This window comes from Oncorhynchus clarkii, chromosome 12 (genome assembly GCF_045791955.1).
Source record: "Oncorhynchus clarkii lewisi isolate Uvic-CL-2024 chromosome 12, UVic_Ocla_1.0, whole genome shotgun sequence".
Taxonomy (NCBI): domain Eukaryota; kingdom Metazoa; phylum Chordata; class Actinopteri; order Salmoniformes; family Salmonidae; genus Oncorhynchus; species Oncorhynchus clarkii.
The window spans coordinates 80,414,151-80,440,700 of NC_092158.1; the positions used below are offsets into that span (position 1 = coordinate 80,414,151).

Genomic DNA, 26,550 nt, shown 5'->3' on the forward strand with positions numbered 1-26,550 from the left:
ACCATGGTCCCCACACTGTATGTAGCGGCAGGGCCGATTGTGTGGTGGTAGGGGTCTGCTGTTGCATAGACTCTGCCATAGCTGCAATGGAAAAGGCCAGGAGATTAGGGTCATTGACATAGAGTATATTTTCAATGCTTGTTGGATACTTGGCCCTAAAGTCAACACTTTCAAGTCTCTAAAACAATTATTTCCCTCTCTCTACCCCCTGGTTTAGAAAATGATACAAGGCTGAGTAGAAAAGGAGTTCAAAGGTGGTTGGATCATTCTCTGTGAATACACATTGTCCTTTTCACTGTCACCTCGATTAGTTGGCAGTGATGGGTACTGAGGGGTGAGAGAAAGACAGACAGAGAGAGAGAGAGAAAGAAAGAGAAAACAGAGAAAGATAGAGGTGCTGGAGGGCTTGGGCCCTGTCTGTGTACGCTCTCTCACCCTGCTGTTGTTTACCCAAGCTGAACAGTGGGCTCACACCACTGTCTTTTCATTGTTGCTGGTTTGGAACTAATCCTTCCAATTTCCTTCTGCGACAGGACAAGATGTGTGCCTTATTTATTTATTTACTCGACTTCACATATTCCTTTATTTACTTTTTTTCTTCAATGCTCGCTTGCAAATGAGGGTCTGTACGGAGCAGATAAGGCACTCCAAGCCAAGCACTGAGGGCACCAAATCAACCAGGAATAAAAACCAAGAGGAGAGAGGGAGAAATGTCATTTTCCTTAAGGAGACAAGACATCCAGCCTACAAGGCTGGAGCGGGGCGAGGAGGACATTGAGTTATATAAGATCTAAATATGGTGTGTCCCATTGGAGTCCAACACCCAAGGTCAGTGAGCAGGACGTGGAGGTGGAAGGAGCTGGATGAGAAGGCTCCAGGGAAGAGGATGGGCTGTACCACGACATGGTCAGGGGTGGTCTCTGTGATACTCTTATCTACTGTGAGCACCAAACCCCAGAGTCCCACTAAGGCTAATCTATCTACAAAATGGGCTCTCACCAGAGTGGCATTGCTAACCACCTCGAGGTCAAACGACCCCTCAGAACGTACGTCACGCGGCTTCACTACGCTGATTGGCCCCTGGCAGGGCTTCGGTAATACAAAGCAGGCCTGTGGGCACAAGCATTTTGAAAAATGAATGTTTCATATTTTATGGGGATTTTACAAGCCTCTTATGATCCCTGTGACCTCCTTTCATGATTGGCTGATTGCTCCGCTGGTAAGTCTGATAAGGTATTGCTGAGACAAACCCCTATTGATCCAATGGGCATGACCGCTTATTCAAAAAGAAACAAACAGACAAGGGAAGCAAAACAAAGCAAAACAAACAACTCGGGCGAATTACATTAAATCTCAGGAGGAAAATATAGGCAAGAGAAACAGGAATTAAATCCCTCCCAGAGGAAAAAGCCGCTGTCCAATTTCTGCTCCCTCCGAGCACGGCTGCTCATAATTCACAGTGCGGTGAGGTCAGATAAATCTCACATTATCGATATGATCTTCAGGTTCTCAGGCAGGGTGTACGTTATCACAAGTGACATGCTCAATCCCTCCCAGATTAGATTCCCAAACCAGCCCACATCCAGCCTGACAGCGGCTTTGAAGGCCCGAATGAATCAGCCACGCCTCCTCAAACGGAGCACACCTGAACCCGAATGACATCAGTCAGAAGTGTTAGAGTCCCTGCCCATCCATCCCTCTCTCCCTCTCCCTTCCTCCTGCAGGCCATTCATAAATACAGTTGATATGCCCTCTCGCCCGTCAAAGGCAGAGAGACATGGGATAGATCATCATGTCGAACAAGGTTACTTTTTTTGTGTGCTTTAGACTGAGGCCATTGTGGATCTCCTAATGGACAGTTCAATCTGAGGGAGGGTCACAACTCCAGAGCGAGTTTATCTTCACCCTTCTATGTGGGAGATACTTTGGAGAGTGGGGGAAAGGTTGAAGTCACTTGTCAGACCTTGACACAACTTCTAATTGAATCCATCACAATTACAATGGTCTTTCATTTGTTCAAGTAATATTATGTGTTTTATGTTATGCAGCAGGTGGAATGTACTCACCTGTCACTGTAGGCAGCAGCGGTGGTGGGCTGGGCGTATCGGTACGCAGCGTAGCCCCCCTGTTGGAAACTCAGACAGTTACACAACCACCCACAACAGCATGTATATTACCATATTCTCAAACAAATAATACAAGCACTTACTAAAACTAAAACATCGGGTTTGAAACATTGTCCATTGTTGGGAACATTTCAAAACAGCATATTCTATTCATTTTTCAAGTATTCATATGAAACCATTCAAAACGTCTAATTTCTTTAAATGGAAGAGTTGAACACTGAGGCAAGGCAAGGTGCAAGACGCCCAGAACACAGCCAGAGGGAGCTGTTTAATATCTGGTAGCTGAGGCAGCGGAGAATGAGTGATCCCCTGTGAGACTGGGGAGGAGAGCCATGCGTTCCCTCTGTAGGTGCACAACATGGTCCACATGAGAAAGAACAGAACGGTGGTGTGTTAACGCTCCCCAAATTCATCCCTCATTCAGAATGGCGAAGCAGCAACGGCCTGCTGCATTATTGAAGAGACCCCCTTTTCTTTACACGTACTGTGTTGCACAGGAGCAAACCAAGACGTCCAGATTGAATTGAGATGTTGTGTCACTGGCCTACCAACAATACCCCATGATGTCAAAGTTGATGTTTAGAAATGTTTACAATTTAATACAAAATAAAAAGCTGAAATGCCTTGAGTCAATAAGAATTCAACCCCTTTGTTATGGCAAGCCTAAATAAGTTTGTTATGGCAAGCCTAAATAAGGTTGTTATGGCAAGCCTAAATAAGTTTGTTATGGCAAGCCTAAATAAGTGTGTTATGGCAAGCCTAAATAAGTTTGTTATGGCAAGCCTAAATAAGTTTGTTATGGCAAGCCTAAATAAGTTTGTTATGGCAAGCCTAAATAAGTTTGTTATGGCAAGCCTAAATAAGTTTGTTATGGCAAGCCTAAATAAGTTTGTTATGGCAAGCCTAAATTAGTTTGTTATGGCAAGCCTAAATTAGTTTATTATGGCAAGCCTAAATAAGTTTGTTATGGCAAGCCTAAATAAGTTTGTTATGGCAAGCCTAAATAAGTTTGTTATGGCAAGCCTAAATAAGTTTGTTATGGCAAGCCTAAATTAGTTTGTTATGGCAAGCCTAAATAAGTTTGTTATGGCAAGCCTAAATTAGTTTGTTATGGCAAGCCTAAATAAGTTTGTTATGGCAAGCCTAAATAAGTTTGTTATGGCAAGCCTAAATAAGTTTGTTATGGCAAGCCTAAATTAGTTTGTTATGGCAAGCCTAAATAAGTTTGTTATGGCAAGCCTAAATAAGTTTGTTATGGCAAGCCTAAATAAGTTCAGGAGTAAAAATGTTTTCCAATGCCTTGCAAAGAAGGGCACATATTGGTAGATTGGTAAACATAAAAAAGCAGGCATTGAATAACCCTTTGAGCATGGTGAAGTTAATAATTACACTATGGGATAGTGTATCAACACACCCAGTCACTACAAAGATACAGGCGTCCTTCAGAACTCAGTTACCGGAGAGGAAGGTAGCCTCTCAGGGATTTCACCACGATGCCAACAGTTTTGAGTTTAATTGCTATGACAGGAGAAAACTGTGGATGGATGGATCAACAACATTGTAGTTAATCCATAATACTAACCTAATTGACAGAGTGAAAAGAAGGAAGCCTGTACAGAATAAAAATATTCCAAAACATGTATCCTGTATGCAATAAGGCATTAAAGTAAAAAAAATGTTAAAGTAAAGAAATTAACTTTATATCCTGAATTCAAACCGTTAAGTTTTGGGCAAATCTAACACAACACATCACTGAGTACCTCTCCTCATATTTTCAAGCATGGTGGTGGCTGCATCATGTTATGGGCATGCTTGTTTTTAAGATAAAAATAAATAGAATTGAGCAAAGCACAGGCAAAATCCGCGAGGAAAACCTGGTTCAGTCTGCTTTCCAACAGACACTGGCAGACAAATTCACCTTTCAGCAGGACAATAACCTAAAAGTTGCTTACCAAGATGACATTGAATATTCCTAAGTGGCCCAGATACAGTTTTGACCTAAATCAGCTTGAAAATCTATGGCAAGACTTGAAAATGTCTGTCTATCAATGGTCAACAACCAACTTGACAGATCTTGAATCATGTTGAAGTAATTATGTGCAAATATTGTACAAATATTGTACAATCCAGATGTGCAAAGCTCTTAGAGACCCAGAAATACCAAAGGTGATTTGAACATGTGTGAATACTTATGTAAATAGATATTTCTATATTTCCTTTTCAATAAATTAGCAAACATTTCTAAAAACATGTTTTCACTTTGTCATTATGGGGGAAAAAAATAGGCTGTAACACAACAAAATATGGAATAAGTCAAGGGGTATGAATACTTTCTGAAGGCACTGTAACAGGGACTTAGTGTTTGGGAAGTCAGGACCTGTGTATTCATTTGCCAGAGTGGGAGAAGGAATTAAAAACTTCATTGGGGAGAGCAGTCATTACTCCAACTGAAAAATGAAGCTGTTCACCTACTGTTTTTCTATTAGCACCAATGGAGCATTGGCCCATCTCCATCCTACGGTGGGTATATAGGTGGTAGTGCTGAGAGTGCTTTTTGAGGTCGGTTCGGTTTCGTTTGGATTATTACAAAATAATCACGGTTTTCCATGACAATTTTTTTTACATTAAATGCACTATTTATTGTGGTGTAACAAGACAATGGTGTAACAACACAGAATAAAACAATGAATAAAAGTCCCATGATGTATTCATGACTTATTCATGTTTTATTCACGACTTTACTTTAATAATATATTTTAGTTATTGTGTAAATATTTTAGTTGAATTTTTCCACCTTTTCATGGTATCCAATTGTTAGTAGTTACTATCTTGTCTTATCGCTACAACTCTCGTACATGCTCGGGAGAGACGAAGGTCGAAAGCCATGCTTCCTCCGAAACACAACCCAACTAAGCCGCACTGCTTCTTAACACAGCGTGCATCCAACCAGGAAGCCAGCCGCACCAATGTGTCGGAGGAAACACCGTGCACCTGTGGACCTGGTTAGCGTGCTCTGCACCCGGCCCGCCACAGGAGTCACTGGTGCGCGATGAGACAAGGATATTCCTACCGGCCAAACCCTCCCTAACCCGGACGACGCTAGGCCAATTGTGCGTCGCCCCACGGACCACGGCTGCGACAGAGCCTGGGCGCGAACCCAGAGTCTCTGGTGGCACAGCTAGCACTGCGATGCAGTGCCCTAGACCACTGCGCCACCCGGGACGCCCGTTATTGTGTATATTACATTTGTTTTATTTTACATGTTTTATTTTATTTAATTCCAAGTTCTATTGAGCTGCTGTCTGACAAAATCAATGTTTTAATAGTTCTTCAAAGTAAACAAGGCATACTTTTATGACTGCTGAATACCAAATGTCAACCACTTAAATCATGTATTTTCAGGTAGAGATACCTCCCGAAGCAACTCCTCTCTCTCCGTCTTCTGTCTCTTCTAGTCCCTCTCAGTGCACCCACACAGACCGGACAAGTAGGTAGTTAATTACCCACGTTTTCTGCTCTAAACTATGTCGAATATTGGCCTGTTGGAAACTACAACTCCCTCCTACACCGCACAGTTCGGGCTAGATCTGATTAATCTATAGAGAAACTGCGGAAAGTGTCCATTGAGCTCACAGAAGTAAAAAGGGGAAAAATAACTAACATTTCAGTTAATCGCTCAGCACTAATAGGAGGCTGGTAATAATACATGTTTTCTATTAGTCCAAAGGCGAGCTACACAACCGTGGAGATGGAACGTCTAAGGACTGTGGCCAGGGCTCTTTGGGGAATCAGGTCAGAGGGCAGATGGGCCAGGCGCTGTATTTGAGTCATCCTCCCTGCCCATGGAGGCAGGAAGTCATGGCTAAGGCCAGGCAGAGGAGTTCCTGTGGGATGGCCATGCCCTGGGACAGTGCTGCTGATTACAGCAACAAAACCCAACAACACAAAGCCACAATAAATCACTTGCACACGTCAAATCCTGCCCACAACAGTGCAACACACTTGTTATTGTGTTTCGCCCCAGTGTGTGTGCACGTCACGTGTGTGCCTGACTGTGTGTATGAATATGAATACATCCATTCCTAATATTTATCTTTTATTTATTTATATTTCACCTTTATTTAACCAGGTAGGCTAGTTGAGAACAAGTTCTCATTTACAATTGCGACCTGGCCAAGATAAAGCAAAGCAGTGTGACACATACAGCAACACAGAGTTACACATGGAGTAAAACAAACATACAGTCAATAATATTGTAGAAAAATAAGTCTATATACAATGTGAGCAGATAAGGGAGATAAAGGCAAAAAAAAGGCCACGGTGGCTGAGTAAATACGAAGTAAGTATATACTCCCTGTGAAGCTTATGTTGTGGTATCATCCTGGATGATCTTTTTAATGGCAAGTGCTTCAGGACTGTTGAAATGAATGGAATTTGACTAGGCCATGACAGTGACAGACATGGCTACTGTCTTCTGAATGATAGTGGAGGACAGAGAGGCTTGTGGGACTTGCTGTTGTTGTCACAGGAGACCTCTGGGCGCACTCCGGCAGTCTGAAGCCGTTCAGTGTCCGTGCAGTGGCCACTGCCAAAACTAATGGCAGTAGAGCACAGGGGGAAAGGCTGACGGCTTGAGCGATGGGGCGAGATACCCCAGGACTGGTCAGAGGGCACTGAGACCCAGGGCTTAGCTGGAGGTGAGGAGAGGAGGGAGGGAGGGAGGCCAAACGCCCAGGGCCGACAGGACCGCATTAAGCCACTTTTCCTCTACACTGTTCCCTCCGCTGATGTCGCTAACAGCCACTCACAAACAGTGCTCCGACATGGGGCTTTGTTTGAGCCATATATCATTGTGGAGTCCAGCACCTTTGTTCCCAGACACCGGCCCTTTGCTTGTATGCAGACAGGGTTAAAGTAAGAGGCCATCAGTAGCACTGTTGTCTGCGCCTGCTGTCATTTCCCTATTGCAGAGGACAGAGAGGAACCAAAAAAACGACAGATTCAAACGGCAAATAACATCCCCCCCCCCAAACGCTTGGACTGCTGTCAAACTGGGGCAGTCTGGTAATTTCAGCATTATCTCCACAGCGTCCCGCTTTTCTCTGTGAAGGGCAGCGTGCACTGGGGCCGGTCTGACGCTGTGTGTGCTGTGGAACAGACCCAGAGGGAAGCTTAATCCCTTAATCTTCCTCCGCTCCTCTTATCTCTCATACCGTGATGGCTTGGAGGCACACAGGCCCACTAAGGCCCCACACAGGCCCACTAAGGTCACACACAGGCCCACTAAGGCCCCATTCTGTCCCACTAAGGCTCCACGCAGGCTCCCTGGGCCAGACAGAGAGAGAGGGTTGTCCCCACCCTGACACACACACACACACACACACACACACACACACACACACACACACACACACACACACACACACACACACACAGGTACAGGTACAGGTACAGGGACAGGGACAGGGACAGGTACAGGGACAGATAAAGGGCGGAAACAAGCCACCTCCAAAAGCCATTTTAAGGGGAGAGAAGATCGACTTGACACGGGACACTGAGCTGGGATCTGTCTGTTTGCCAAAGTCTGACATCATTGGAGAGAGAGGGAGAGGAGGGAGGTGCTGAGGGGGTTTTAAATGTTGTTGTCGGGTTTCTTGGCACGGCAGAGAGATGCCTAACCGACGCGGGCTTGGCAGAGAGGCAGGGGGAACGCTGGGGGCTGCGGAGATGGTGTTTTAGTCTCCAGGGCTGGCTGCTTTTGTCTGCTTTACTTCTGTTTCATCTGAGCACGCAGAGAGAGAAAGAGACAACGGTACTTACATAGATTTCTGCTCCGTAGAAGCCATCCTGGTACACCACTCTGTGAAATGAGAGAGCAATGGTGGAAAGGCCTTAGTTCATCTGGGTTCTGTGTGGTTTTATATGCAGACAGATTGGATCAGCACACTGATGTTTAGAACCTAGCCTATTTCCAATGAGAGCAAGTCAAGCAGACATCTGCATGGCGGAAAACAAGAGTGATGGAAGTGGCTCTGCACATCCACAGGGTCAGCTCTTACCGGCTGCTGCGCACCACAAATAATGAATGACATATTAAGGGGTGGAAATGCAGCCATTTACAATTCCCATGAAATGTTCTGCTCTGGTAAAAAAACAAAAAAAGTATTTCCAGTCACTGCAGTGTTGTCAGGAGGCTATGGTGGAGGAGGAGGGGGGGGGGGGGGTAAAGGAGGAAGAGAAAGGGAAGGAGGGATGAAAAGAGGGAGCTCAGCAGGGAAGGAGCACGGTCACATGATGCGAACATATAAATCCCTGGGAAGTCAGGAGAGGAGGTGGGGAGAGGAGAGGAGGTGGGGAGAGGAGAGGAGGTGGGGAGAATAAAGGATAAAGGAGAAGCAAGGAGTTAGGGACAGGAGTGGAGAGGAGAGGATGGGAACATAGAACCCAAGAGTGGGTGGGAGGTGTAGGGGACCCAGAGTCCTAGGACCCGTCTTCATCACTGGAGCCCCCCCCCCCCCCTCTCTCCTCTCTTCCCCTCTACTCATCACTCATCGCCACAGACAGGCCCTGATCTAATCACAGATAGCCAGGCAGCCAAGCTAGGCCTACGGTTAGCTGGACCTCTCCTCTCCCCTACACTCCCATTGCCACCCAGACACCCAGGCAGGCAGACAGCCAGGCAGGCAGTGTGCAGATATAAGAGAGGAGTGTGAGGCTGAATGCTTCACATCAACCAGGAGATCATCACGGTCCAGTGAGACCTGCCCAGTAACATGCTATCTCTGCTTTCTATAGCTCCCTATGGCTTTGATATTCATCCTTTGGAACACACATCATACATGTACACACACACACGCACACACGCACACACACACACAGACAGACAGACAGATAGACATACACATGCTGCACTCATGCACACAAATGAAATAACACAATTGTTTGCAAATGCAGCAACCAAACATTTGAGAGGAAAACTGTTCTAATGGTTGATTGTTGATTTTGTCATTATAGTGTACTACAGGTCCACAGATACTCACGCTCCATAGGCTGGAATAGGTGGTGGTGGAGGTGCTGTGCGGAAGGTGTTGTACACAGCTCGCCCCCGGCCTCGCAAGTGGGCACCCCTATAGGCCACCGTAGCCCCTGTGGCCGGGTAAGGGAAACCTGTTACTGTGGAGAAACACATAGGAAGGAGGACTTTAGAGAGATAGAATGTTGGCATTGCTTACCTTACTGACAGAACGAACACATTATATAAAGACATGTGGCAGTGGTTTCTCCTATGACAGAATACATTAGGGAAAGACAAGGAAACATTAGATGTAATCTTTTCTGGGTGTGCCTCATCGAGCACTCTCCCCTTCCCCAACCCACTGCTTTGTGCTGTACTCAGCAAGGATCCACATTTGCTGTACGCATCCTTCCTGACGCCGCCTGCCACCGCCTCCCTCACCACCCAGGGCTAGCCTTGAAACACAGCATGGTAATGGATGCAATCCCACTAGTTCCACACCGTGGCTTCCACCTGGTTGAGGCAACAGTATGCTAGCTGAGGGGGAAGGTTGTTCTAGGTTGTTGTAGGTAGGTAAGGAGCAGTGTTGTGTGGTGCTGTAGTCCAGACAGAGACAGGCGGGAGGTGAGCTGGATGTGCAGGTCCTGGGGGAGCACGGAGCAGATGGCGGGACCACTGAGTCCCAAACATCCGGCTGACCAAATCCCACACCCCATCTGTGACTCCTCCCAGCCTATCACAGCCCCACGCTTGTACTCCAGCAGCGCTTAACAGAAAATGGTGATTGGTGGGGGTGTTGGGGGAGGTGCCAGGGTCAGCAATATAAGTTCCATGGTTACAGATTAGAGGACAAGCCTCTGGGAGAACCCCAGATCTCTCCTTAACCTTCAATCAGCCCAGTCACTGTCTGATTACGAACTGCAGCGCTGCATACAAACACATATCTCTCTCTCTCTTTTTATTTTTATTTTATTTAAGTTAAGAACAAATTCTTATTTTCAATGACGGCCTAGGAACAGTGGGTTAACTGCCTGTTCAGGGGCACAACGACAGACTTGTACCTTGTCAGCTCGGGGGTTTGAACTTGCAACCTTCCAGTTACTAGTCCAACGCTCTAACCACTAGGCTACCCTGCCGCCCCATCTCTCTCTCTCTCTCTCTCTCTCTCTCTCTCTCTCTCTCTCTCTCTCTCTCTCTCTCTCTCTCTCTCTCTCTCTCTCTCTCTCTCTCTCTCTCTCTCTCTCTCTCTCTCTCTCTCTCTCTCTCTCTCTCTCTCTCTCTCTCTCTCTCTCTCTCTCTCTCTCTCTCTCTCTCTCTCTGTGCATGCTGGGAGTTTTTTTGGAGTTTGAGTGTTTGGTGTGGAAAGCTCTATCCTAACTAACTTTCTTGATTCTTTTATTTACATGTTATTTTCTATGGTGGAGGGTTAATGAAATATTTGTTTTTAGCGGTATCCAAGGTTTTCTTTTTCAAAGTTAGGGTGGAAGAGGACAGAGTAACTTTCCTGGGGGTTGGAAGGTGTAGTGTGCGCAATGGCTTCTCAGCCTAGCGCGGAGGAGACGCTGTCGATACAGCATGGATTCAGGTGTGTTCCTGAGAACGGAGTTAAGGTGGAGGAGGTTCTGCTCGCGGTCGGTGAACAGGTAGGAGCTGAGTTTATACATTCTGCTTCTAGAATGAACAAAGCTGTGGTTGTGTTCATGAAAAGGGCTAATTTGGTCGGTAGGCTAATTGCTAGCGGAATATTTGTAAGGGATGTGTTGGTGTCAATTTCACCTCTCTCTACCCCTTCAACAAGAGTTGTAGTGGCAAATTTGCCTCCGTTTATTACGGATGATCAAATTAGGAAAGAGCTGAGTCGTTTTGGTAAGTTTGCTAGCGGTTTCCGTGTACTGTCAGCAGGTTTTCAGGCAGATGCCGTTAAGCACGTTGTTTCGTTCAGGAGGCAAGTGTTTATGTTTCTGAACAATAATGAGCAACAGCTAAATGTGCATTTTAAAGTGAGGCATGGGGAGGGGCTCTATGCCGGTTTTGCCAGCACAGATAGTCTACGGTGTTTTGAATGTGGGGATTTGGGGCACAAGAGTTTTGCGTGCCCACATAAAGGCCATAGACAAGGTGAGGGTACAACGGCAGGTGGGGGAAATCGAGGTCAAAATGCAGGGGGTAAGGAGATGCAGATAGCAGAGGCTGGGCCTAGTCAGTCTAGAGATGGTGGTGTAGATGAGGCTGGGCCTAGTCAGGCTAGAGATGGTAGGGTTGTGGAGGCTGGGTCTAGTCAGGCTAGAGATGGTGGAGAAGCAGAGGCTGGGTCTAGTCAGGCTAGAGATGGTAGGGTAGTGGAGGCTGGGTCTAGTCAGGCTAGAGATGGTGGAGAAGCAGAGGCTGGGTCTAGTCAGGCTAGAGATGGTGGGGTAGCTGAGGCTGGGCCTAGACATGCTATGGAGGGTGGTGCAGATGATGCTGGGCCGAGTCATGCTATGGAGGGTGGTGCAGATAATGCTGAGCCGAGTCATGCTATGGAGGGTGGTGTAGCTGAGGCTGGCCCTAGTCATGCTATGGAGGGTGGTGCAGATGATGCTGGGCCTAGTCATGCTATGGAGGGTGGTGTAGCTGAGGCTGGTCCTAGTCATGCTATGGAGGGTGGTGCAGATGATACTGCGTCTAGTCAGGTTATTCTAGTGGATGAGGAGAGTATAGTGGGGAAGTGTAAGAGATTAGGGGGGGAGGAGGAGGGTGTCAAGAGGAAAAAGAAAAAGGGTGTGGACAAAGGCACCATGGAAATGTTGCCTGTTGCTGTGGGTGAGGCCCTAACCAGAGAGAAAGGGCAGGTGGTCAGGGTGGGAGATAGAGAAGAGGAGGAAAGTGAGTCTGAGGAAGAGGATGAGGAGTTATTTTTTTCAGACTCCTCTTCAATTGGCCCGGAGCTGACAGCCAGTCAACCCGAGGGGTCTAAGTACACGTTGAGAGAACTGACAAGGTTCCTGAATGAGACTAAGGGGAAAAAAGTTAATCTTGAGGCTTTTTTTCCTGATCCTAGAAAGTTTGTAAGATCAGTACAACATGCTATGAGAAATGAGGGGCATGGTGTCCTCTCACCCAGGAAACGGTTTAGGTTGAGGAAGTGGGTCACAACAGTGCGTAAAGGTTTACCTTCAGACACTGTTTTAAATGTTTAATTTCTTACTGACACTGGGGCTTTTTGAGCTTTGCTATTGGTCTATTTCTCTGCTGGCTTTTCTCCCACTTCTTATGGAGACTCTTCGGGTAGGCTCGCTCAATATAAATGGCGCCAGAGATGCGGGAAAGAGGAGTGTGTTGGGTGAATATGTAAAACAAAAAAAAGTACAGGTGTTGTTTCTGCAGGAGACGCATAGTGATGTGGTGAATGAAGTTGATTGGGGGCTCTGGTGGAAAGGGGCAAGTGTGTTGAGCCATGGGACAAATCTTAGTGCAGGGGTGGCAGTCCTTTTTGCACCGGGTCTGGCTGTAAAAATTTGCTCCTCAAAGGAGGTGTGTAGGGGTAGGTTGCTTGTTGTTAAAGCAGAAATTAACAACATGTGTTTTGTCTTTATAAATGTGTATGCGCCTAACACAGGGAGAGAAAGAGGGGTTCTATTTGGGAGTCTTAGACAGGAACTCTCACAAGTAGCGCCTGAGGAGACGCTGGTGATCGGAGGTGACTGGAACTGTACAATGGATTTTACAAAAGACAGAAATGGGGAAGAGCCTCATTCAGTGTCAGTGGGAGTGTTAAGGGATATCTTTAATCAGTTTGACCTAGTGGATGTTTGGAGAACTAAACATCCAAACACAAGACAGTATACGTGGGTGAAGGTTTTTGGGGCTAGGGTGAGTGCAGCTCGACTTGATCGTTTTTACATGTCCAGGAATCAGAGCAATAGGCTACTGGGTGCTACCATTCTCCCAGTGGGGTTTTCGGATCACCACATAACCATGGCTCGGCTGTCTATTTCACCAGGGCCCCGGCAGGCATCTTATTGGAAGTTCAATGTAAAGCTCTTACAAGATGCCACTTTTTGCTCAGGTTTCCAGACTTTTTGGGAAAGATGGGGGCAGCGAAGAGAGGAGTATGAGTCTCTGAGTCAATGGTGGGATGTGGGGAAAGTGCAAATTAGGCTTTTCTGTCAACAGTATACTGCTCTCTCATCCTCAGAGGCTAGGAGAGTATTGGGGGAACTAGAGCGGTGTATTAGTGAGATGGAGGTAGAGATGGTGGGGCAAGGCAATGTAGGCCTCCAGGCTAACTTAGCCGAATTACGTAGGGACCTGGGCAGTTTTTTCCAGGTTAAAGCAAAGGGAGCACTTGTAAGAGCTAGGTTCTCCATGCTCAAGGAGATGGATGCTCCCAGCTCCTTCTTCTTTGGTTTGGAAAGACAGAGCAGTGAAGCCAAGGGTATGCATTGTCTACGGCTGTCTGATGGGCGGGTGACCTCTGTGGTGGGGGAGATGCGGGAGCGGACTGTGGAGTTTTATACTGAATTGTATAGGGCAGAAATGTGTGATCCTATGTGTGCTCAGGTCTTGTTCGCAGGACTCCCTAAGCTCTCTCGGGCACAGAGGGATGAAATGGACATTCCTCTGTTGTCACATGAACTGGCAGAGGCAGTAACCCAGATGTCCCCCGGTCGTGCACCTGGGGTCGATGGACTTCCAGTGGAATTTTACAAAAAATTCTGGGGAACAATTGGACAGGATTTATTTTGCGTGTTGCGTGAATGCGTCGGGGTAGGAGAGTTGCCGATGAGCTGCCGTCGGGCGGCTCTGACTCTCCTGCCCAAAAAAGGGGACTTGTGTGAACTTAAGAACTGGAGGCCTGTGGCATTACTCTGTGCGGACTACAAGATTTTTGCCAAGGTCCTCTCTAACAGACTGAAGTCCCATCTGGACTCTATAATACACAAGGACCAGACATATTGTGTACCGGGACGCTCAATCACGGACAACTTGTTCTTGATTAGGGACATGTTGGACTTGTCGAAAGGTTCTAATGTGAACTTTGGACTGGTCTCTTTAGATCAAGAGAAGGCTTTTGATAGAGTGGATCATGAGTATCTGTTTAATGTGATGTCTGTGTTTGGGTTTGGGAAGAGGTTTGTGACCTGTGTGAAGCTGTTGTATGCTGGGGCGTCATGTATGGTTAAGGTGGGAGGGGGGCTCAGTAGGCCAGTCTGGGTGAGACGGGGTATTAGACAAGGATGCCCTCTATCTGGGCAGCTGTACACACTAGCCATTGAGCCTTTTTTAGGACTGCTACGCAGGAGACTGCGGGGAGTGTGCTGGACAGGCATGGATGTGGTGACAGGAATAGCAGTCTCAGCATATGCAGATGATGTTTCTGTGATGGTCAGGGATGGGCAAGATATGCAGGAACTAGAGACTAGTCTGAAGGTGTACGAGGGAGCTTCATCAGCTAAGGTAAACTGGGGAAAGAGCAAAGCTCTGTTATGTGGGGCATGGGGGGATAGGGCTCCTCCTCTGCTTCCAGGGGGTTTGCAGTGGGGTTGTGAAGGGCTTAAAGTGTTGGGGGTGTACCTGGGCTCGGAGAGGTGGGTCAGCAAGAACTGGGAGGGGCTGTCACAGGCAGTGGTGTCAAGACTGGCCAGGTGGAGGTGGCTCCTGTCCCAAGTGTCATATAGAGGGAGGGTGCTGATAATCAACAACCTGGTGGCATCTTCCTTGTGGCATAAACTGGCTGTCCTCAACCCCCCCGCCGGTCTGCTTGCAGACCTGCAACGCAAGCTGGTGGACTTCTTTTGGTCGGGACATCACTGGCTGAAGGCAGCAGTTTTGTACATGACCGTCCACGAAGGAGGACAGGGCCTGGTGGAGCTGGAGAGCAGGATGGCTGCTTTACGACTAAAGGCGGTGCAGAGACTGCTGTACCACACTGATGTTGGCTGGAGGGAACCAGCATGCGCGCTGCTGAGGAGAGCTGGCGGATTAGGGTTGGACCGGCAGCTGTTCCTCATGAAGCTGGAGAGGCTGAGTACAGCAGGTCTCTCAGAGTTTTACTCTGCGGTGCTGAGGGCCTGGCAGCTGCTAAGGCCCACACGAGAAGGGGGTGTGGAGCCTGGGCAGTGGGTGTGGGAGGAGCCTATCTTCCACAACCCAGCCATCCCTTTGAGATCGGTTCAGTCGGCCACCCTGCAGAGGCAATTGATGGCAGGGGGTTTACAAAGGCTGGGTGACCTGAGACTGCTGGGAGAGGAGGGGTGGAAAACCCCGGAGGTCTTGGCGCAACAAACAGGAATAACGTCTCTTAGGCTGCTGGAGAGATTCCTGGAGGAGGTCCAGGAGGTACTGTCTGAGCCGGTAAGGGGGGTGTTTGAGAGGCCAAAGGGAGAGGGGCCACCAATGTTCCCGCCACTGCAGGTGATGGCAGAGACTGGAGACTGGCAAGGGGGTCTGGAGGACTTGTTAGATTTTAACACTCCGAGCCTGGGGGAGTTTGAGGGGGTGGGAGGTAAAGCCCTCTACAACCTCTGCGTTAAGGTTAGGAGCATTAGAAGCCTAACAGGAGTGAAGGCACATCAGTGGCAGGGGGTATGTGGGGCGGAGAGTATGGTGGGTTTTAGATGGAGGGCGCTCTACAAACCCCCAGTACCAAAGAGGTCAGGGGACCTCCAGTGGAGGGTTCTTCATGGAGCCCTGGCCACTAACAGCTGGTTGGCACGGGTTGATCCGGGAATTGGGCAGGGGTGTCTTTTCTGTCAAATGAAAGAAACTGTAATTCATGTGTTTTCTGTGTGCACCAGGTTAATGCCATTAATGTCTCTGTTGGAATGTCTGTGTGACAGGTTGGGGGTGGTTTTTGCTGTTGGGATGTTTATAATGGGATACAGGTATTCGAGTAAGGAGAAAGAAAAATGTGTTTTGTTGAATTTTCTGTTTGCTCAGGCAAAGTTAGCTATTTGGCTAACAAGGAGGAACAGGGTTAAAGGTGGGGGGATAACAGACCCTTTACTACTGTTTAATGGGATGGTCTCTGCGCGCCTTAGGGTTGAGTTTGAGTTCTATAAAATGATCAAATGTGTGGAGATGTTTGAGGAGATATGGTGTGTTGGGGGGGCTGTCTGTATTGCTGGGGAAGATGTTTTGGATATACGGTTGTAGGAGAGGGTTTTTGTGTATGGTGATTTGTATCATGTGGTAGAGGATATATTTTTATTTTTTATTTTAGGGGAGGGGGGGGGGGGTGAGTTTTAAATGAATTGAGAATGTTTCAATAAAGAAAGACCAAAAGTCAAAAAGTCTCTCTCTCTCTCTCTCTCTCTCTCTCTCTCTCTCTCTCTCTCTCTCTCTCTCTCTCTCTCTCTCTCTCTCTCTCTCTCTCTCTCTCTCTCTCTCTCTCTCTCTCTCTCTCTCTCTCTCTCTCTCTCTCTCTCTCTCTCTCTCTCTCTCTCTCTCTCTCTCTCTTACTCTCTCTCATCTTCTTGGGTGAATTCATCACAGGCCTCCAGTCTGCAGTGAGGCTCTCTCTCTCTCTCTCTCTCTCTCTCTCTCTCTCTCTCTCTCTTGGACTGATTCATTCATTACCGTGACATGTTTTGGGTGAATTCATCACAGGCCTCCAGTCTGCAGTGAGGTATATAGGGAGGAGCAGGAGATCAGACATACAACACATTCATAACACACAGTGGAATCACACCTAGTGATTTTACAGTAAGTCTGCAATGGAGTTATAGGATACCTTGTATAGAAGCACTCCTATGCACTGGTATAGAATTTCGCCTGGAGGACAATGACCATTACGGCTGGCTGTATGTAGTGTAATGTAGTGTTAACTCTGCAGGTGGATGGGATTGGGAAGCTTCCTAATGAACGGTACACACCAGCAACCCTGCTGACAGGGAGACAGATTAGTGGTGCTTTTAAAAACACGAACAGCCAGGTCTAATGTCTGACGCCACTAACATCTCCCTCCATTAGGGGCTCCACACATATTCAACGCCTGCATCTCATTTGGGCGGGAAACGCCCCTGTTTCCTCCCGAGCAGCCGGGGCACTTTGTTTGCTGCCGACGCAGCAGCAATAGACTGGTAAGAATCACAAGGTGGCCCTTTCGCTTTGGTGATTTATAATGCTGACCTTGACATTTAAATGAGTCTCTTTTTGGGAGTCTGACATATAGGCTCAGCAGCTAAAGGGCAAAAACAATCCTCTTTCATATTTTCAGGGGTGTTTTTTTTCTCCAATCGCTAGCATTTTTGGGGCTCCAAATCTTCTATTTCCTTCTTTTAGGTATGGGGGGGTGTTGTATTCAATCTGCGTGCTATGATATATGTGAATGTAAACTCATAATGATTTGGCGATAGGCTACACTGCTTCAATAATAACCCATAAATCAAAAGCTGTTGTCACACTTTGGTAAACCCATGAAAAGCAACAACAGCTATAGCGGCGTATGGGAGCACAAACCTGGTCTAGCCACCAAAGTCAAACACCTTTCTGAGAGAGAGGATGGATGGCTGGGGGAAAACCGGAGTAATGTGCTGGAGGGCGACAGGGTCACACCGCACCTCATATGTCAAATGTGTCAAGTTGAGGGGAGCTCAATACCTTTACACAGCAAGCCAGCCAGTCGGACCTAACCTCTCCTAATCCTGCTCTGTGCAAATGATGGGGTCAAAACCAGCCTTGTAAAAAACCACCACATTTTTCACAATGTTCATCTCTTTAATGCGTCCTGCTCAAATAAATCTGTGGAATGAGCACTTAATCTAAGCACTGGGGACCCAAAATAGCTTAATCTAATCAAGCCACAGGAGCTTAATTATCCCCTCAACAATGAGAGGATCTGTCCAGATATATTAAGATGACAATTAGCCTTTCTATTCTGTCATTTACTCAGCTGGTGGCTTTCAGACTGTCCACACCAAACTTCACCTTTGGAAGTGAAAACATCAAGAGCTCTACTCATCTCCTTCTATCCCCTTAGGAATTAGTAGCAGAGAGAGAAGAAGGGTCTCTCTGACTCGTACAATGCTCGTTTGAAATGGATTCCCGATTCGTGTAGGCAGGCAGAGCTGCTTGGTAGCTGTCCATGGTCCTGAAATTGACACACCATGCTATAGACTAGGAAATACACCATTGAAATACATGCAACCATCATTCATGGGTTGAGGTATTACATAATATTCATATTTTCATAGTAATATAAATTTCTCCCTGAAAATGTCTTTCTACGAAAATATCCCCCATACTAGACAATGCTATCTGTCTCTGCCCTAACATCCCCCCACCCCCAGTCCATTTGAGTGGGAACCTAATGCGCCTGCTGTTCACAGGACCCCTCCACAGCCCCCTTACTGAAGGCTCCAGGGAAGGTTTGGGTTGCAGGGGAGAGGAGGCAGGAGGCAGCCGAGGACACGGGCCCGGGGGTACACACCACAGGGCTGGCGCCGCCACTACCCCAGTCACCGCCATGCAGCCTCCCATCAGTAGGAGGAGCCAGTGTACCCTGCCAGAGGTTAAGAGCGGGGAGACTGCGTGAAGCTCTCATCCGTCATTCTCCTGAATGGGTTTTGAGGACAATAAACCTGTAGCGCCAGGACGAATGGAGACGGAGTGCGCTGTCACCACCCCACGATTTATGGCTCCCAATTTCACTGATCTCCCGCACAGAAATGAGGACTGATAAACAGTGATTAATCACCTTTACATCCCATTTCACTCCCACCCAAAGTATATTAAATGTAGTCATGATTATTCAAGAATAACTCCATGGATGGAACCACTAAAATGTGTTTCTTCATTCGGGGTCATAACAAAATGATCAAAAACATGGTCAGCTGTTTTTTAAAGGCTGACCTGTTGTCTCCTAGTTAGGTTTTTTGTTACAGAAATGTATCTCTTATTTATGTTTCCCATCTCCCCAGCTGGCAAGCATATGTTGTCGTTTAGGCTTGGCAAACTTCAGTGCTATGTCAAGACGTCTTGAAAAATTAGCAGCCAATAAATCACCATCGCCCCCCGCTTCCCCCTGCCTGGAATGGTGGTCCACATTCCCTCTGATTTATTACATGATTTGGGCTAGTGTGCTTGTATGTGTGTGTATCCGTGTGTGTGTGTGTGTGTGTGTGTGTGTGTGTGTGTGTGTGTGTGTGTGTGTGTGTGTGTGTTTGTGTGTGTGTGTGTTTGTGTGAATGCATCTGAGGAATTCATGAGGAGTGTGTTTGCGTGTGTGTATTGGGAAAGGGATGATGTGTGTGTGTGTGTGTGTGGGGGGGGGGGTGTAATTGTCAAGGGAAGATGGCGTTGGAACCGGGGGAGCGGTGGGAGGAGGGTGAGGGGGTTGAGGAGGAGGGTGAGGGGGTCTGGAGATGAAATAAAAATGATAGATGACTGCTTTCTGTCATGGACAGTTATTTAGAGGTTCGCCGTAAAGCTGTCCGGGGAATGAACAGATTTTAGTCTAATGAGCAGAAAGGAAAGCCGTTAAAGTGGCGCGATGTGCTCAGCACTTCTTCCAAATGAAATAGTACCATTTCCCCCTCATTAAAATGCAAAGGGTTCATATAACATACAGCAATAAATGTGGTATGTAGAGGGAGAGAGATAGGGAAAACCCCACTGAGCTTGTCTCAAGCCTCCATTACCCTGACCATGAGGAATACCAGCCTTCGACAGGGAAGGTGCCAACAATATCGCTCACTCAATCTCCCTTATTCGGTTAGCTCTGTAAAAGTCAATCTGGCGCACTTGGCAAATCCATCCACGGCAGCAGCCGCCCCAATCTGATAACAGTTTGCTGGGGCGGCTTGGTCTTAAAACATTTTTTCCGGCTTTACAGTGCACACCCCACAAACAATTGCTCAGGCTGCCTCCACTCTCTCTGTGAGGCTTGGATCATCCACTTCTTATCTGGCCCACAATTGTATTCCAGATCCACTTTGATCTACAGAGAATTGTGTGTTAGAAGCAGGTTGAGACTGAGCCAGATTCTAATAAAACCAGTGGGTAGATGTGAATTGGGTCTGTCTGATAGAAACACTGCTAGAGTGTAGTAGAGTTAGATTGGTGCTAGACTAGAAGAGTGTAGTAGAGTTAGATTGGTGCTAGACTAGAAGAGTGTAGTAGAGTTAGATTGGTGCTAGACTAGAGGAGTGTAGTATAGTTAGTGTGGTGCTAGACTAGAGGAGTGTAGTAGAGTTAGATTGGTGCTAGACTAGAGGAGTGAAGTAGAGTTAGATTGGTGCTAGACTAGAGGAGTGTAGTGTAGTTAGTGTGGTGCTAGACTAGAGGAGTGTAGTAGAGTTAGAGTGGTGCTAGACTAGAGGAGTGTAGTAGAGTTAGATTGGTGCTAGACTAGAGGAATGTAGTGTAGTTAGTGTGGTGCTAGACTAGAGGAGTGTAGTAGAGTTAGAGTGGTGCTAGACTAGAGGAGTGTAGTGTAGTTAGTGTGGTGCTAGACTAGAGGAGTGTAGTAGAGTTAGAGTGGTGCTAGACTAGAGGAGTGTAGTAGAGTTAGATTGGTGCTAGACTAGAGGAATGTAGTGTAGTTAGTGTGGTGCTAGACTAGAGGAGTGTAGTGTAGTTTGTGTGGTGCTAGACTAGAGGAGTGTAGTAGAGTTAGAGTGGTGCTAGACTAGAGGAGTGTAGTAAGTAGAGAAGGATCTCCTACCAGCATACAGTTCAGGACCATAGACAGCTCCCACCACAGGGTTCAGCTTCCAGCCTATGAAGGGAGAGAGAGAGAGGGAGAGAAGCCCAAACTAGTAAATATTGTCATTCATGTACAGTATCTGAACAAAGTTGTAGATTAGACAAGAGGCAGATCTTACCATTTGTGTACGGGTTGGCAACTTTTTTGTTTGTCATCACTCTTGCTGTTGCATTATTCACCTGTTACCCCCCAAAAACAAAATGGTGATACACAGTTATAACATACCCTTCCAAAAGGCAGACCAAACGACTGGCAGAGAAATACCACACAAATTCAGTAAAATGTGTCAGAATTATGCAAATTACCATAGAGGTTCACAAGACTGGAGAGGTTAAAATAGCCAGAGGAGACAATGGCCTTGAATCACCTTTACATGAATTTATTCCTCATTTACATTTTCTTTTGAGATGATTCAATTACTGTAGCAAGTGGGAAAGCATGCACCAATTACCTACGGATATGAAAGAGAAAAAGCCAAAAGCAACACAGGTAATTGGTTGGATAAACAAATGGATTCAAAAGAAAAACAAAAAGACAGACCCCTTAGATTTCCTCCATATTGACCTGATGGGAATGACTGAATAGGGGCCTTCATTTACAGTAAACAAGACCAAATGAAGAAAAAAAAAATAAGAAAAAAATGGTCAAGACCACATGTCAACAGGGTGTGTTGGAAGGTAGGAGACAGGTCTTCTTTATCCAGACGTGACAGTGAGGTCCTTATGGGATGATGAGAGCATGCATTCCCTCTCCAGTCATAATGATGAACAACTTGCACGTCCATCTTGACATGTATGGATTCCTAGTTCCACTGAGTGCTTCCGACACATACCATTATGCATTATGCATGCACGCACATACACACACACACACACACACACACACACACACACACACACACACACACACACACACACACACACACACACACACACACACACACACACACACACACACACACACACACACAGCGGCCACATGCTTATGTGCAGGTCTCTTGTGGGACAAAGGTGAGAGCAGAGGCATGGGAGAGGTCAGCAGGCAGGAGGCAGAAGAAGAAGCAGGAAATAAGGAAAAGCACCTCTATTTTGCGTCCCTCTACGATTGTACCGTTTAGTTTCTCCCGCGCACGGTCGGCATCTGTGCTCGTTTCAAAAGTTACAAACCCAAAGCCCTAAGAGAGAGCCACGTGTGTCACCAGGCCAGTAAGACAGACAGGGACAGGAAGGCAGACAGGGACAGGAAGGTAGACAAGGACAAGAAGGTAGACAGGGACAGGAAGGTAGACAGGGACAGGAAGGTAGACAGGGACAAGAAGGTAGACAGGGACAGGAAGGTAGACAGGGACAGGAAGGTAGACAGGGACAGGAAGGAAGACAGGGACAGGAAGGTAGACAGGGACAGGAAGGAAGACAGGGACAGGAAGGTAGACAGGGACAGGAAAGACAGGGACAGGAAAGACAGGGACAGGAAGGTAGACAGGGACAGGAAGGTAGACAGGGACAAGAAGGTAGACAGGTACAGGAAGGTAGACAGGGACAGGAAGGTAGACAGGGACAGGAAGGTAGACAGGGACAGGAAAGACAGGGACAGGAAGGTAGACAGGGACAGGAAGGTAGACAGGGACAAGAAGGTAGACAGGGACAGGAAGGTAGACAGGGACAAGAAGGTAGACAGGGTGGGTAAAAGATAGGGTAGGAGGGGGATTAGAGAGGAGGAAGGAGAGAAGGAGAGAAGGAGAGGGAGAGAAGAAGGAGAGGACTATGTGAGCAGCAGGCAGTAGAGATGTATATAAGCGGTGTTATTAATTGTGTGGTTGTTAGTGAGACGTCAGGAACAGCAAAGAGAGATCCAAGGAGAGATAAGGATGACAGCCTCACACACACTAACAAACCTGCCTGTTTTACCCAATTAAACACCACAAACCACCTCTGGAGAATGTGTCTGAGCATCGCAGGCATTACACTCTGTTACGCAACATTATAGTCTAATCATTATTGTGAAGACTTCAACAGGAGCCTTATGAAAAACAACCCCCAACCCCCATTGGAATGAGATGAAGTTGAGCACGGAAGGAATATTCATAAATTCTTCAAGCAATTTAGTTTAATTCCATCATCAACCATTTCTAATCCATTACAATAGCCAAAGTATGCACTGTAGCAATTAAATTAAGCCATATGTTGTCTCTTTTTCGTAGACATATCATTCATTATATTAGTATTCATCATTGTGTCTAAAATGTGATGGGGCATTTACTATACTATCATGGTATTGGTTGGTAATAAAGGTAGCTATACATATCACCAACAACATATGTACATTAATAAATCACATGCTACCTCTAAGGAGGTGGAAGAAGGAGGTGGCTTTACAATGGGGATGTCGCCTTTAAACTCACACCAAAATACCCTCCTCCCCATCCCCCATCTTCCACCCCAATGTGCCCCCTCCCCTGAGGGCTTTGTCACCAGCTTGAGTTATGGGGACTGGGAGACTGGGCCTGAGATCCATCACCAGCCTTCAGATATGCTGGCCCAACAAGTCCCAGTCCTTTGGTTTCTATATATACATATAGAGGGATGGGAGGGAGAGGGAGCCACGGCCAGGCTGATAATTGCTTGAAGATATATAATACATGTGAGAGATGGAGAGCATTGTGATCTTGTATGCATACACAGGATCTCCGAGCTCCTATTCCTGGCATAAATAACACGGTAGCTGTCCTTGGGGAGAGGGAGATAAAGATATAAATTCAAAAGGAATTGAGGGCAAAATTAATCCTTTGGACATTTTGCCCGACTATGGTTGGCCCCTCTATCTTTTTTTATCATGCACAAATAATTAGCTTACACGGAGGGAGAGTGGAGCCACCATTTTTCAAAGGAGACAAACATATTGAATGCAAATTGCCAAAGCTTCATGGAAAATAGATTGTTTATTAATGGCCTGCTAGGTTCATTATATAGCGCGCAGGGTGCAGGAGAGAGGCATCATGGGTAATGGCTTTGTAGGGCACAAACAATAAATGCTTGTTACAGCAGAGGAGGCAGCTTTATCCGGTGCTCAATCTTGACTGGCTGTGGGGGCTGAGTTGGAGCAGAGTATAGGTTCCTAAATGGAGGCTGGCTGCATACCTTATACAGACCCCAAACTACCAGGTAAGAGTGGGAATCGATCCCATTCATGGTTGAATCACCCAGCTAGAGGAGGCTGTCTAATTTATGAATGGAATGCTCTGGAGCTTGGCACAGACGATTACATAAACAGTGGATGACCAGCACTGTGCTGTTTACACCAGAGGATGTTATATAGGACATGGTATAGAGCTACTGTACATGTATAGACACTGAGTCAGTTTTGGGGGTGATGGTTCTATATTTGCTATAGCACTTGATATTTGATCTGGGTTGACTATTAGTCTCTAAACTAGACGTCTGTATTCCTGGTCCAGAGAGCTACAGTACTGGATTAAGTGCATTTTTAAACAGCTCAATCACCGATTGATTGATTGATTGACAGGGGTAATGATTCCCCAACTGGAGTACAAAGCTAGAACAACAACCAAGGAGGCAGCAGAGAGAGGAGTTCATGTCTGAACGCAGTTCTCCAGGACCAGGCTTAGAGAGCAGTAGTCTGAGCCAATGTACACACGGCACTAATGCCATCATTACTAAACAGAAGAAGTACATGGTAATGAAGCAGCTGGGGTTCTAGTTCACTTACCTTGGATCCTCGCTCATTAAAGATAATCTCCACATCTAGAATCTTTCCAAATTGCTGTGGCGAGAAAGGAGACAAGAGAGGAGAGATTAAGTTATGAAAAGAGTAAGAAAACGGTTATTGTTGCCATGCCAAAATGTTACAATTGTTATGCAACGATTTCAAATATATATTGTGATCTTATCAAATTATATTTTTTTAATGCAAAATAAAGTTTATGTTTTATCTGTGTTTGTCATGAAATCAATGATGTAAAAAACTGTTAAAACAAACATTGTAAAAACAGTACAGTTAGAGTAACAGAAGATGTTTCACACAGAGAAAAGCTACATCAACATATGGCAAGGTGGTTGTTTATAAGGTTGTGTTGTGATGTGAAGCAGCTCCTGAGGAAAACTCATTTTCTCAAATCCCTGAACCGATAGAGAGAGATAACTGATAGAGACAGAGAGATAACCGATAGAGAGAGAGATACCCGATAGAGAGAGAGAGAGTTAACTAGGCTTTAACATAAAGACAGACAGACCAGCAGGCTTCTGCCTGCCCAACAAACAGGTGGCTGAGCTGTCTCTCTATCTACACAGGTACCTGCCATTTTCTCTCTCTTTCTCCTCCTCTCCTTTTCTCACTCTTTGTTGGTGTGAGTGTGTGTTGTTTTCTCAGTGAACAGGACTCGAGGGATGGTCCCAAGGGGTTAACGTGCTCAAGCCTTTTGATTTAACAGGCTCAACTTTGGATCATTAGAAAACAGAGGAATGAAAGCCAATCGTAAGTTCCCCCTAATGAGTGGAGTGAGAGCCACTTTTAATTGCTGTCTACAATGGCCGTATTATTTCAATAAAAGTAATTACCCTGTCAAGCGGTCCGCATCGCCTTCATTTGGGCACAACAGGGAAGAAATAGGCCTTCCATGTGGTTGGCGCTCAATGGGAATGGATGGATCGTTTGACTGAGCCACTAATAGGGGTTAGGAAGAACCGGCTATTATCTGCCTGCTCCGGCCATAGGAGAGTGATGAGCGTGATGAGGGGAGTGGGTCTGGTGGAGGAGCTGGGTTTATGGGCTGGTAAAACACATATGACATCCTTCATCCACCAGGGTCAAGTGCTGACCCCCACAACGCCTGAGAAAAAAAGTTGGAGTTATTTATGACCTTCCCAACAGACAACGCCAGGGGCGGCCCAGCCCAGGCCACAAACTCAAGTACATCTTGTTCATCTGGGATTTCAATTCTACATAGTTCCCCTCTCCACATCTGCCTCGTATGGTGCTCAGCTCCATTGATTTCAATTGTAGCGCTTCACCGTACCCGGCTCCATCACACACAGGGGCATTTTACATCCCAGTGTGATGCCCCTCTTCGCATGAGATGACAATGCTTCCCCATGCAATGTGCAGATGCTAATTGTTTTAACCAAGAGTAATGGGCTTGTGGCGTCGATTAATTAGTTTCTGGGGAAGTCATCTTAGTGGATTCCCACATGGCACTGGGGATCTCAGCCGCTCCCACACTCTCCTCCCTCCCTACAGCCCTCTCCGCCCCAGCCCAGCGCAAGCAGCTGCATCAGCACCAAAGCCAATAAACAATGGCATCAATTGGAGGGGTCTCAGTAGACAGAGACAGAGCTGGGGGACTGACGACACCTCCTTCCTTCCTCACACCCAGATCAGCCATAGTAAACTATCAACATATCAATAAGGAAATGAGAAAAAGCGTCCGTTGGGGAAAAATCATAGGCACTATTTAATATTCCTACCTCGAGAACACTTTTTATGAGGCCTCGCTCATTCGCTCCACTTCCTATCTGAGATGCAAATGCATTTCTACACTATGATCAACTGGAATGCAGAGCTACCAACCACGGATAGGGCACTGTATGTATCCCTGCTTCTGCTACGCTAAAACACCTGAATGCTGTGAGGAGGCTAGCTATCATTAGCATAATACAGCATGGTGTAGTAGTGTAGAGTGCTGCTACTGTCTGAGAGTAGCAGAG

The 26,550-nt window shown here is 46.6% G+C and overlaps 1 protein-coding gene across 4 annotated transcripts in view; it reads right to left on the reverse strand.

Moving 5' to 3' along the window:
* LOC139421440 (RNA binding protein fox-1 homolog 3-like) overlaps positions 1-26,550 on the reverse strand; it is a 407,216-nt gene that overhangs the window by 14,258 nt on the left and 366,408 nt on the right. For all 4 annotated transcript variants that reach the window (XM_071172349.1, XM_071172350.1, XM_071172352.1 and 1 more), the window contains 8 exons: positions 24,557-24,610; positions 21,912-22,004; positions 20,949-21,009; positions 20,789-20,842; positions 9,167-9,299; positions 7,947-7,986; positions 2,067-2,125; positions 3-81 (listed from right to left, as the gene is read on the reverse strand). In XM_071172349.1, coding sequence (XP_071028450.1) covers positions 3-81; positions 2,067-2,125; positions 7,947-7,986; positions 9,167-9,299; positions 20,789-20,842; positions 20,949-21,009; positions 21,912-22,004; positions 24,557-24,610 — 573 coding nt within the window. The remainder of the gene's footprint in view (positions 1-2; positions 82-2,066; positions 2,126-7,946; positions 7,987-9,166; positions 9,300-20,788; positions 20,843-20,948; positions 21,010-21,911; positions 22,005-24,556; positions 24,611-26,550) is intronic.